At 35.4% G+C, this 14,560-nt stretch overlaps 1 protein-coding gene and 2 gene segments (V, D, J or C); all 3 read left to right on the top strand.

Moving 5' to 3' along the window:
• The window catches only part of LOC115424836 (uncharacterized), a 353,136-nt gene that overhangs the window by 205,746 nt on the left and 132,830 nt on the right, over positions 1–14,560 (top strand). The gene's annotated exons all lie outside the window — the stretch shown is intronic.
• The window catches only part of LOC115423875 (Ig heavy chain V region 914-like), a 243,074-nt gene that overhangs the window by 113,433 nt on the left and 115,081 nt on the right, over positions 1–14,560 (top strand).
• LOC115423848 (immunoglobulin heavy variable 1-46-like) lies at positions 5,004–5,686 on the top strand. The segment is given in 2 exon segments: positions 5,004–5,094; positions 5,206–5,686. Coding segments are annotated over 2 exon segments (480 nt in total).

Here is a 14,560-nt window from a genome sequence, read left to right as displayed (position 1 = left end):
GTACTTTTTTTTTTTTAACAACTCTCAATCTTGATTTAATTACTTTTTGCTGCCAAATTATTAGTTTTTCCAGTTGTTTTTTTTTTTGTTCATAGGGCCTAGTCTTTTACCATTATGCAATCATCATTGTTAGATCTAAATTGTAATTTCACTCCTCGAAAAAAGACATAATTCACTGTAGGCATGAACTGCATAGAAAGTATTTCTAAAATTTTAAGCTCTTACTCTTACTTTTAAAAAGACTTGAAACTCAGTTGACTGTTTTTGTAACTCTTTGAACAATAAGTTCATGCACAGTTTTAGCATTTTTGGTAACTACTTGTACAGTAAATATTCATGAGATGGTCATTACCACACACATTACCCACAACATTATGTGTCCAAGTCAGATGTTTTGCAAATGTCCCAAATTCAGACATGGAGGACTACACACGATGCCTATCGGTTCCTTCTGTGGGGAGGAGTCAATGTAAAACTCTGATGTCCTTCACCTCTACTTATGTGACTGCAGAGAGGACGATAGAGAACAGCAGACCCACAGTTTAACATGATGGACTATAGGACAGGACTGTTGTTTTTAACTGTCTTCTGGACAGGTGAAGATATTCAACACTGCTGTGATAACATTTTCAATAAAAATGTACTAGTTTGTAGACACTGAGATGCTGTGTTTATGTCTTACAGGTGTTGATGGTCAGACTCTGATAGAATCTGGATCTGCAGTAAAAAGTCCTGGAGAATCCCACAGACTGACCTGTACAACATCTGGATTCACATTCAGTAGCCACTGGATGCACTGGGTCAGACAGGCTCCTGGAATAGGACTGGAGTGGATTGCTACTGTTGATACTGGTGATAGTAGCAAATACTATTCCCAGTCAGTCCAAGGCCGTTTCACCATCTCCAGAGACAACGGCAGGAACCAGCTGTATCTGCAGATGAACAATCTGAAAACTGAAGATTCTGCTGTTTATTATTGTGCTCGTGATCCACAGTGTCTGGAGTTAGTGAAGCAGCTGTACAAAATCCTTAAAAATGATAGTGTAGTAGTAATTTTATATAAACACTAGTGGGTTGTCAATATCAAGTTGCTGTCTCCTGCATCCACAGACATTACAGTCAGTTCCATAATCATGAATTTCCACTAGAGTGAGTGATTAGTGAAAATACATTATTAAATGTTAAATATTATTTTGCATGAGGTTGTGTTTGAGGTAAATGTACAAGTTATATTGCATTAAAAAGAGCCTGTAGTGCTCCTCATTGTGTAAATATAGTTTTAAAACATCCTTACAATTTTACACAAGCTCAAATATTATCATGAAATATTTGTAGAAAAATCTTTTTTGCATTTTAAAATGTGTGGCTGCATCAGACAGGCACAAACAAAAGCATTTTTTTTTTTTAATTGTTATTATTTATTGTTAACATGAAAAGTTTTACAAAACCAAAAAAAAAAAAAAAACAAATTCTTAACAGTTTCAACATGTCATGACCTATCTGTGTTTCATTATGTTGCTGAAACATCCAGATCTCATCTCGATAGAACAGAGCATGTGCAGAGGGGAGCATGTGGGTTTGACGAATGAAACAAAACGGACCTCAATGACATAAGAGTGACTGTTAACGCAATATATCACAAATGTGTAGGTTATCCAAAACCCCTTTTCACTACTGTATATTGCACTTACAGAACATGCAATACAACTCACTGAGTGAATGAGAACTTACTTTGATCCACACATCACACACTGTTACTGCCACTTTCTCACAAACATGCCCAAACTGGCTGATCACACTTAATCCTTAAAGACCCAAAGAGCCACTGGCAACTAAAAGCATCTACCGATCTGAAATGTTTAATACCTGTTGATCCACTAATCCTATCAATACATGTAAATAATTGGTGAAAAATGCAGTTTGTCATCTTTTCATGGTCATCAAATATGACCGATTTGGTTCATTCAGAGCCTCCGTAGTTACCATGGAAACACCGTCATCTTCTACAACATTGCTTCACCAGTAAAACTTGGATCAAGAATTGGAATTAATGACAGTGGATGGAAATGCTTGTTTTTATACTCAGTTATTTATATATTTCCTGAAAAAGTCACTTTTTCTTCAGTGTTGTCTTTTTTGTTATAATATTGTAGCATAGGTGGAAGCAGGACAGGAAGGTAGTTCAGTGTCATGTAAGAGCAAAAGTTGTGCCTTTAATTTTGATAGACTGGAAGAACAATCTTGGAATGATCACAGCAGGATAGCCATTGCTCTGCCGATGGCTCTCACTCAGGGTGCAACTTTACAAATTACAAAAATACAGAAAAAATAAACAAAAAGTCCAATAAGCATTGCCATACACATATTAAGTCAAAACTAGTACTAACACAATAACCCCGCTGAATTTTTGAGCATAAAAATAACACATTTACAACATAGTACCCATTACCCATAATGCACTGCGGCAAACATGCCACAATATTTTAGTCTGGATTTAACCCATAAAGACCCAAACATCCACTAGTGACCAAAAGCATCTCCTGATCTAAACTGTTTAATGTCTGTTGATCCACTAATCCTGTCAATACATGTAAATATTGGTGGAAAATGCAGTTTATCATCTTTTCATGGTCATCAGATATGACCTATTTGAATGTTCAGAGGCTCCGTAGTGAACCCTCAACTTTAATCTGAGTTTTAATGAACAACTACATGATCAGCAAATTAAATATAGGAAAATACCTGATATACACTTAAAAAATGCAAAATACAGAGGATAAAAATATAATTGGTTTTAAATCACTTAAGAAAGGTTAAATAGAGAGAAGAAATAATTTGCCACATAAAAGTAGCACTGGGTCTTTTAATGCTCAGTTTTAACTCTAATAATAAAGTACAAGTTACTACTACCTGATAGTGCTGCTTATTTTCAATTACACACATGCTGTCACACACATCACTGTCTCAAAAGTACACTCACAAGCCCTGGTGGGAAAGATGTGCAATGAGAAAAAATAAACCTCTTTTCTGCCGTTCTTTCAGCCTGTTTTACTTCTCATTCAGAGTCAAACACTTTGTTTCAATGACTGATGCTCTCATATCTTGGTCCTTCTAGTACTGCATATTCAAAACCTCTGGTAAAATGCAAATTCACTCACTGGTGCACACTCCCCTCCTATTCTACCAGCTCTATATGTATACTTCATGTTGACTTTTGCTGTTGCAGACTCAGTAAAGTCCCCACTATGACATTTGTACAGAGCGTCTTCATCCTGGCTCTTCTTTCAGGTGAGTGAAGTCGAGCTGAGGAAGAAGAAGGATGGATGTTGACTTCCCTTCATCTAAACTCTGTGTCTCTTTCAGCTGCTCAGGCCCAGACTCTGACCTCCTCAGAGCCGGTGGTCAGCAGACCTGGACAATCAGTCACATTGTCCTGTAGAGTCCAAGGAGCTGCTCTCACATACCTGCACTGGATTCGCCAAAAACCAGGGAGAGGACTGGAATGGATCGGACACATCGACGATGGAACGGGCACTGTATTTGCCTCAAGTCTCCAAGGCCAGTTTTCTATCACCAAAGACACTTCCCAAAATACTGTGTCTTTACTGGTGAAAAGTCTCAAACAAGAGGACACCGCTGTTTATTACTGTGCCAAAGCTACACAGTGACTTAATAAGGCTACACAAAAACTAAACACTGATCTGTGTATGAGAGGCACTGAAGCATGTAAAGGCTTTGAAAACACTTTACATGAAAAACATTCAACAAATGCACAAAAACATCCACATGACTATTTTGTACTCTGTGATTTAATGTGGTCACTTTCAACAATATTACTCAATTTCAGTTCAATTACTGATTCACTTCATTAATGGACACATCTAAGATGCCCTCTTTTTGACATATCTGAGGACACATAAATATATATATATATATATGTCACAATGCCACTTTGTTTCATTGTTTCATTGTTGTTGCTACATGCATCATCACTTTAACCTATAGTTTTGCTCTTTTTTTATTTTATTTATTTATTTATTTTTTTATTTTGTTTGCACATTTTATGGTAGTTTTTATTCTACCCTATTTGCCTTTTATATGTTTTATTTTAGATTTTATCCCTTTATCCTCTATGCTACAAACCGAACTTGGGTAACTATATTTTGTTCTATCATGTACCACTGATCGAATGACAATAAGGCAGTCAATCAGTATAATAATAATCTATAATAACAGTAGTATAATATAATAATCAGTATAAGGAAACCAGTCTTTATCAGCTCCATAATAGAAAATAGGGACAGATAAAAGAAAAAAAATAATAATAATAATAATAATGATATGGTCCACTTGAGTTGTTCCTTGTGAGGAGGAGTCAATCCAAAACTGATCTCATCCATCTCTACATATTTGACTGCAGACGACAGAGAACAGTGGACACAGTTTCATCTGATGGACTATAGGACAGGAGTGCAGCTTTTATCAATCTGTGTTTTATGTATAAGTGTTCTACATTATTTCATAGTAATTTGACTTGAGCTCTTTACATACACACTGAGACCACTAATGATCATGAGTGTTTATGTGTATTTATACAGTATTGATTTTGATTTATTTTACTTTTTACATTTGTTATTGAAGCGAAATTAGTTTGAAGGAAAATGTGATCAATACTGTGTAAACACTGGATATTCTGACACAGTAAAAATGTCTTATGTCTTCATATTTCAGCCCTGCAGACATGTCCAGGCCATGACTGTCGTGAGGATTAAATGGTTCAGAAAATGGTCTGATGGAAAACGGGATATAGGCCATTATTTGTTTATTGATAGGTCTGTATAGAAATGCCACTGACTTGTGAAGTGTGCACACCACCATGAATACACTTGATGCATGTTTCCCATATGAACCTGTAGGGGGAGGTCTATGCAAACTTTTGCTGCTTTATAAACACTGTTCCAGCAGCTGTGAATTCATCTGAGTCACAACAACCAGGAATTTTATTTGTTGTGAGCAGAAAGTATTAACCTGCACTTTCTGCCATAATGGAAGCTACAGTTATCTGGGGTTTAATGATTATAATCAGCATTAATGGTACAGTAGAATATTTTTTTTCTTTTTATTGTGTGCAAGTTTGATGGGTTATGAAAAATGTTTTTTCTTATTTTTATTGGCTTTTTTTTTTTTTTTTTTTTTTTCTTTCAGGAGTTCAGAGTGAGATCAGAATGGATCAGTCGTCCCCTCAAGTGAAAAGACCTGGAGACACAGTCAGAATGTCCTGTACCATGTCTGGATTTAACATGGCAAGCTACTACATTCACTGGATACGCCAGAGGCCAGGACAAGCTCTGGAGTGGATCGGGAGGATGAATGCAGGGTCTACTACCTACGCCAGCTCCTTTCAGAGTCGTTTCACTATGACTGAAAATGTTCCAAGCAGCACACAGTACCTGGAAATCACAAGTCTCACAACTGGAGATTCTGCTGTTTACTTCTGTGCTCGTGACCACAGTGTCTCAGAACAGTGGAGGAGCTGCATAAAAACCCTGACAGACCACAGTAGTGATGTGATGATCAGTTTACCAATGTACCATAACTCACAGTGTTCTGAATATTTATTTAGCACTACTAAATAGTTTAGTCTTGTGGCTCTGAAATGTGATATGAAAATGTGAAAATAAATAAATAGGTAAATTTAAAATAAATAAATAAATAAATAAATTAAATATATATATATATATATTTTTTTTTTTTTTTTTTTGCCATTTTCTGGAAAAAAAGTCCATAAAAATAAATAAAAGTAAATAAAAAAGAGAAGATGCATGAAAAAATATGTGACAATGACATGTAAATATGATTCTGTACAAAATTAAGATTATGACATGGCTTACTATAAAATATAATATGATTTTTACAAAAACATTCTGAAAGTGTGTGGTTTATTTATTTATTTATTTATTTATTAGTTATTAATATACCATCATTCTACCAAACGCTACACTGGCCAAAAGATTTCAGAATGACAGAAATGGTTAAATGTAAAGTAAGTAAGTAAGTAAATAAGACACAAAACCAGTCTGCTTAAAACTATCTAATGAACCATCACATATAAATAATGTTTAATCAATATAACATCAAGATGGCACTTCACATGTGTGTCAATAACAAATTCCAAGACAGTTCATAGTAACGAAAATAAAAACTGATATGTAGCTCCTTACACAACAGTTAACATAACACAAAAACAGCCAAATATAATTTAACCAAATGTGATGACTACTGGGATTAAACCGTGTGTCTGCACTGCATCAGAAAACATCACATCTCATGTCTGCTGAAGGTGGAGTCAGTGCAAAAGCGTTTTGTCTGTCACCCAGTCTTATTGGACTGTAGAGAGGACGACAGAGAACAGTGGACACAGTTGAACATGATGGACTGTAGGACAGGACTGCTGCTCTTAACTATCTGCTGGGCAGGTCAAGAGATTCACCAGTCTGAAGAGAATGTTCCACATTGAAAACAAGCATCTTAAAGACATGGACTGTTTTCTTGTTTGTCTTCACAGGTGTTGATGGTCAGACTCTGACTGAATCTGGACCTGCAGTGAAAAGACCTGGAGAATCCCACAGACTGACCTGTACAACATCTGGATTCACACTCAGCAACTACACCATGGCCTGGATCAGACAGGCTCCTGGAAAAAGAATGGAGCTCATCGCTTACATCAGTGCTGTTGATAGTGATGGCAATTTCTTTTCTGTGTCATACGAAGTTGGTCTCAACCCCTCCAGAGATGACGACAGAGACCAGCTGTATCTGAAGATGAACAGTCTGAAAACTGAAGATTCTGCTGTTTATTATTGTGCTCGAGAACCACAGTGACTGGAGTTATTTCAGAGGCTGTACAAAATCCTACAAGACTCCTATCTTCAGTTTTCTGAAAAATGACGAGCCAGTTGTTGATTATTGTGCTTTAGAGTAAGAGTGACTGGAGTTTCTGCACCTCTGATACAAACACCTGTGTCATTCATTCTTTATGACTAATCATAAAAGTAAAGAAAACATCATGAGTCTCACAGATGGATCATAACTGTCAGTTCCTCCTACCAGCAAACTAAGCAAAAATAAATTCATGATATTACAACAAAGAACACTAGGACCTTACAATCATTAGGATCAGTTAAATTATGGATTTTTTTAATGTTTAATAGAAACTTTAACTCCAAATACAGTGATCACGTTAATAAAAATGTAATGTTGAAAAGTTGATATTGTACTTAAAGTCAGAGGTGGGTAGTAACGCATTACATTTAACCCGTTACATTTTCTTAAGTAACTTTTTACATAAATTGTACTTTTAAGAGTACTTTTAAAATGACATACTTTTTACTTTCACTCAAGTACATTTATGAAGAAGAAACACTACTTCTGCTCCATTACAATGGCGTACATTCCGCTCGTTACTTTTACTTTTTGTCATTTGTTAAAGCGTGAACCATTTGTTTTGTTTTGTTAGAAAGACTTCCACCAAAAACTCACATGACCGCGTTTCACCACTGCGTTTGACTCCGCGCCACCAATCAGATGTAGCCAGGCAGTCACATGACAGCTCGTACCGGTTTCATGCAGGAGCAGAGTGAGGCACCGGAACACAAACACAGCAGCGGACGTGAGCAATGGATGAAACAACAGCTTGTGATTTGGATTTAGAGGAGACGAAGACGAACACCCCTTGGGGCCGGCTCGTGGCATAGGCCACATAGGCGGTTGCCTCAGGCACCAACTGCAGGAGGGGGCACCGCCAGTATAACATAAAATAATAGACGTAACAATTACAGCAAACAAAGAAATACTAGTGCTGATAATGTGGTAATTTCTTGTTAACTATCTTAAAAACAAAGAAATGAAAAAATAAAACAACAACCCCCCTTGTAATTTCTCAGGTGAACACTCCCTGACCCAGTGCTCACTGTGTGTGTGTGTGTGTGTGTGTGTGTGTGTGTGTGTGTGTGTGTGTGTGTGTGCGTGCGTGCGTGTGTGTGTGTGACAGAGTCAGACAGGTGTTGTTGAACTAAGCATCCAGGCAAAGGCTGGAGAATTTATCACCATGAAAAGGCCTTCCAAGCCCTTAGCTGCACAGTTTAGAAGCAGAGAAAAGAAGAGGCTGAAAAGTAATCCAAGTATAGAGGTATGGAACTTTTTATAATGTTAAAAAACATTTGATATTACTAGCAAAAGCCAGCTGAATTGAAATGAAGCAAAGTTAGCTACTAATGGTACTGTAGATGAATAAGATATAAGATATTTGCTAAGGTGTGTGGTTAACTGCTGACCTGGGTTATATGTCTTTCTATGTGGCTTACTGCTGGTTGGCTGGTTTATGTATGTTTCTGTCTGATTTACTGTTGGTTGGCTGATTCAGCTTCAGCAGAGACATGTCTGCTGGAAGAGTGACGATAAGTGGACAGAATCTGCAGCCTGAAGACACAGCTGTTTATGACAACAGACCTGCACAAATACCCAGCAGCCACTGCAATACCAGAGAAACTATGAACAACGTGAGCTGTATAAATCATATAATATGAGTGCATGATGCTTTCACCTCAGCTTCGAGTTTGGGAAATGTGAAAACACAATATATAGGAATATTAGTAATGTGAAGATGTCATCAAGAAGAAAATAACTAATAATATTGTTTTATCTTTAAAAAAAAATTGACAAATTATCGAATGTGTTTTTTTTATATCTCACAGTAATTCATACAGAAACATTTCCCAACAGTTTGAACATGGTACTGTTTTTTTGCAGCTAAAAATGTAAAAGTAAAGACAAGTAACAGCTGTTACTAAATGATAATGACTTCAAAAGTTCAAAAAATAAAATAAAATATATAAAAACATTTACATTTAACACACCATATTTCTACTTTTTCAAAAATGAAAAAATAATGAATGGATCTTAATCACAGAACAAGTTCACTTAAGTTTGTTTTCCTCCAAAAAGGTGGAGTCAATGCAAAACTCCAAAGCCCTCTACCTCTACTTATCTGACTGCAGGACTCATACCAGAGAACAGTTGAACATGATGGACTGTAGGACAGGACTGCTGCTCTTAACTATCTGCTGGGCAGGTCAGGATATTCACCAGTCTGAAGAGAATGTTGTAGCTCAAAAAAGAAAAAAAAAAAAACAAGCCGTTCATAGACACTGACTTTTTTTTTTCACAGGTGTTGATGGTCAGACTCTGACTGAATCTGGACCTGCAGGGAAAAGACCAGGAGAATCCCACAGACTGACCTGTACAACATCTGGATTCACATTCAGCAGCTATGCCATGGCCTGGATCAGACAGGCTCCTGGAAAAAGACTGGAGTGGATCACAAGTATCAGTACTGGTGGGGGTGGCACTGACTATTCCCAAACATTTCGAGGCCGTTTCACCATCTCCAGAGACAACAGCAGAAACCAGCTGTATCTGCAGATGAACAGTCTGAAAACTGAAGATTCTGCTGTTTATTATTGTGCTCGACACCCACAGTGACTGGAGTTATTTCAGAGGCTGTACAAAATCCTACAGTACTCCTATATTCAGTTTACTGAAAAATGAGGAGTCAGTTGTTGATTATTGTGCTTTAGAGTAAGAGTGACTGGAGTTTCTGCACCTCTGATACAAACACCTGTATCATTAATTCATTCTGACTAAACATAAAAGTAAAGAAAACATCATGAATCTCACAGATGGATCATAATTGTCATTTCCTCTTGTCACCAAACTAAGCAAAATAAATTCATGATATTACAACAAAGAACACATGGACCTTCTCCAAAAGCATGTACTTCTCTCAATTTGTCTCTGAATTGAGATCACACATCATCTACTCAGTCACTCAACTTAACCATATTAAAGCAAAAGACTTTAAACACTGGACGTACAGTGAAATGTTCCACATACAGTGTTTATATTTTATATAGCTGCTATGACAAAGTTGTGGGTTTGCTTTAAGTTGTGCATCGATGTTTCCATATTTTGACATAAGACTCATCAGGAACAGTGCTTCAACTATTAACTTTGAATTCAGCTTCTAAATGTATCAATAACACATCATGATTAAAATACAGAGAAAGACTTGACAATACATTTTTAAAATAAATAGAACAATTATTTTTTGCTTCATTCATTCATTCATTCATTCAACACACTTGTATCCCAGAATGCAATGGGTGAAACCACAGATAAATCTGTTTATATTATTTACTGTATTGTCATTTAATTCTGTTAAATGAACTAAAACAAAGTGCAGATGTCCATTTAAAACATTAGAGGGTAGAAAAGAACTGAGGAGGATAATTACACCAACATCAGTAAAGGACAACCACTGCTTGTGATGGAAAGAATTACAATCATTTGCATCATTTAAATTATGGACTTTTTATGTTAGATGGAAAGTTTAACTGTAAATGCAGTGATCACGTTAATAAAAATTTTATATTGAAAATATAATATTGATATATAATATAATATAAAATATAATATAATAAATATATGATAAAATATAATATTGATATATAATATAAGATTGAAATATATATACAAACTGAATCAGTTTATAAAGACTTAAAGTATATGATGCTTTAAAGAACACATTTAGCTTAAACAGGTCAGTGCACAGTGACACCAACACCAACAGATCTGCACAAATATCCAAACCATCCAGACTTTAATACACATGACTCCTGAAACAAATAAAGAGTACATATAAAGCAGAAAAGAACAATGTTTTTTTTGGTGTTTTTTTTAAGTTATCAGATACATTTTAGCTCAGGCCTAAAACAGTTCTTAAATAATTAATTCTCTGTCCTTTTTTTGTGTTTTATTTATTTTTTTTTTTTTAATGTGATATCAGTTCCCAAACCTTTGTTTTTTTTTTTGTTTTGTTTTGTTTTGTTTTTTTCATGGCATAGTGGATTAAGCAAAATGTTTCAGGACTCCTGAAGGAATCGATTACTTATGAGAACAAGCAGAGTTGTTCCCTTTTATACCAGTAGGGGGAGGTCTATGCAAAGTTTTATTGCTTATAAATGCAACACAATCAACTCTCACAGCATTTGTCAAAGAACAACTGGGAGAGTTTTTCATCTAAATAGAACTGATCATCATTCATAATGGAAAATACACTCACATGGACTGTATTTGTGTTTATACTTCACATACATGGTAAAAGGATCATCTACTTGAACACATTTAAATGACTCTGTGTTAAATATCTAATCTGTGATACAGTGTATTTGATTCCTTTTTTCTTTGTTTACAGGAGTTTGGTGTGAGATCAAACTGGACCAGTCATCCTCTGAGGTGAAAAGACCTGGAGACACAGTGCAGATGTCATGTGTCATTTCTGGTTATAGCATGACGAGCAACAACATCCACTGGATACGACAGAGGCCAGGACAAGCTCTGGAATGGGTTGGGTTAATGGACACAGGCAATAATTCTCCTCTCTATGGCAGCTCTTTCCAAAGACGTTTCACCATGACTGAAAATGTTCCCAGCAGCACTCAGTACCTGGAAATCACCAGTCTGACAACAGACGATTCTGCTGTTTACTTCTGTGCTCGTGAGCACAGTGACTGAAGACAGTGGAGCAGCTGAATAAAAACCTGTGCACACACACATTAAGGGTTTGAGTAAAACAATATTATCTCAGAAGTACATGAATGAGTTTCACAACACATTTGTACAGTTTCCACTAAATATTATGTCCAGAAATGTTTAGAACTAAAGAGTCGACTTCACATGAAGAAAAAATAACAGGAGAAACATTTGACCAAAACATGACTTTGAGGATTGTCTTCAGTCTAAAATATATCCCAAATGCTGGTTTATTGTATGAAATGATGAGAAGACAATAATGAATAAAAACTGATATTAATAAATATTTTTTCATGTTTCAAACAAACAAACCATCTCTTTCAAACAGTGCTGTCACTGCAGTGTTTTTTTCTCTTTTTGAGATTTTTAGTAAATGACTATATGCACTAACTGTGGTGCATTTGAGAATGTTTTTTTTCCTTGAAGCTTCATGATTTTTTGCATATTTATGACTTTAAAGCATCTGCAATTACTGTCCAAGTGTTTTAAATCTGTACGTCTGCAGAAAACTCCTGATGTAATAACAAAATATAATCAGACAATTAACATACATACACAATAATCTCGTATAATTCAGCACTGATGAATATCATTTATTAATTTCTTTTACTTACTTTTCAATCACATGCAATTATGATGCATTTGAGTCCGTTAAAATTTTAATTAAATTCATGTCATATATAGTGACCAAAAGCATCTATTGATCTAAAATGTTTCTCCTGTTAATACATGTAAATAATTGTTGTGAAATGCAGTTTCTCAGATTTTCATGAACATCAGATATGACCCATTTGGACGTTCACAGACTCTTTAGTGAATGTGGAAACACTTTCATCTGCTGCAGCATTGATTCACCAGTAAAACCCATGGAGTTTGACACATAACAGTAGTTGTAGAAAGTTGTTTTTAGGATAAGTTAATAATATATTTTAATTTTCAGTTTAACCATTGAATTTAATCTGCACCTTTATGAACATCTACACAACCAGTAAATGAAATAAAGGAAAATTGCTGAGAGAAATATTATAATAAACAGTGATAAAGGAATAGTTAAATATAGGAAGTCACAACAAAAATAGTTTCATGTCTTTGAGGGTAAATAATATTCTCACAACTTCTATTTACTGTGTTGGAGGTGAAAGTGTTTTTTATTTAATATTAAAATAACCTGATTATTATTCAGTAGGTTCACTATGAATCTGATGTAGGAGGAGCTACTGTAAACAAATTGTCCCCAGAGTCCAGTACAGATTCTATTTAAAGCACAATCATGGATTTCAGCCTTAAACACACTGTAAACATGGCTGACAGAATGAGAACATTCTTGGTGTTTGCTGTGTTGGTGTTAACAGGTGTTCAAGGCTGGAGCATAACACAGTCTGACCCAGTTGTGACCAGACCAGGAGAGTCTCACAGACTGACCTGTACAGCAACTGGACTGTCCTTCAGCAGCTACTATATGGGTTGGATCAGACAGGCTCCTGGAAAAGGACTGGAGTGGATCGCTGCTATACATTATGACAGTAGCGAAATGTACTATTCCCAGTCAGTCCAAGGTCGTTTCACCATCTCCAGAGACAACAGCAAAGAGCAGCTGTATCTGCAGATGAACAGTCTGAAAACTGAAGATTCTGCTGTTTATTATTGTGCTCGAGAGCCACAGTGACTGGAGTTAGTGAAGCAGCTGTACAAAATCTATACCCTGTATGTAATATAATGAACTCATCATGAAACATTCCTCTCTTTAATCTTCAACTGATTCTCTCTTTGAAAATCATTATCTGTGGAGCTCTTTAGCATCATACACAAACATCTTTGATTCAGCTAGAATTTTTATATATAAACTAAAAACATGCATCAAAAGAGTTACAATCTCATGATACAATGATTTTTTTGGTCACTTGAGCTTTTGATTTGGAAGAAAATGAATTTTGAGTAAATGTATCAAATTTAAACACACAGATTCCACTCTTCATCGTGGCCATAGTTAGTCTATAGAAACTGATTCAGTTTATAAAGGCTTAAAGCAAATGATGCTTTAAAGAACACATTTAGCTTTAACAAGTCAGTGCACAGTGACACCAACACCAGCAGATCTGCACAAATATCCAAACCATCCAGACTTTAATACACACGACCCCTGAAAATAATAAAGAGTACGTATAAAGTAGAAAAGAACAATGTTTTTTTTTAAGATATCAGTTGATCTTTTTTTTTTTTTGTAATTTAACATCAGTTCCCAAACATCTGTATTTTTTGTCTTTGTTTTTTTTGTTTTGTTAACTGCTAACACTTATACAATAATTATCATATTTTTAGATGTGTATATTTACAAATGTCTGCACCTTTACTGAACAGTTTGAGACAAATCAGTGATTTCTTGTCTCAAGTAATAATCACATTTGAAACATCAACAGTCAATGTACTTTTTTTTTAACAACTCTCAGTCTTGATTTAATTACTGTTTGCTGCCAAATTATTAGTTTTTCCAGTTGTTTTTTTTTGTTCATAGGGCCTAGTCTTTTACCATTATGCAATCATCATTGTTAGATCTAAATTGTAATTTCACTCCTCTAAAAAAGACATAATTCACTGTAGGCATGAACTGCATAGAAAGTATTTCTAAAATTTTCAGCTCTTACTCTTACTTTTAAAAAGACTTTAAACTCAATTGACTGTTGTTGTAACTCTTTTAACAATAAGTTCATGCACAGTTTTAGCAGTTTTGGTAACTACTTGTACAGTAAATATTCATGAGATGATCATTACCACACACATTACCCACAACATTATGTGTCCAAGCCAAATGTTTTGCAAATGTCCCAAATTCAGACACGGAGGACTAAACACGATGCCTATCGGTTCCTTCTGTGGGGAGGAGTCAATGTAAAACTCTGATGTCCTTCACCTC

Source organism: Sphaeramia orbicularis, chromosome 8, assembly GCF_902148855.1.
Source record: "Sphaeramia orbicularis chromosome 8, fSphaOr1.1, whole genome shotgun sequence".
Lineage (NCBI taxonomy): Eukaryota > Metazoa > Chordata > Actinopteri > Kurtiformes > Apogonidae > Sphaeramia > Sphaeramia orbicularis.
Note: the sequence above shows the minus strand (reverse complement) of the source record. Positions and strands in the feature narration are given on the sequence as shown.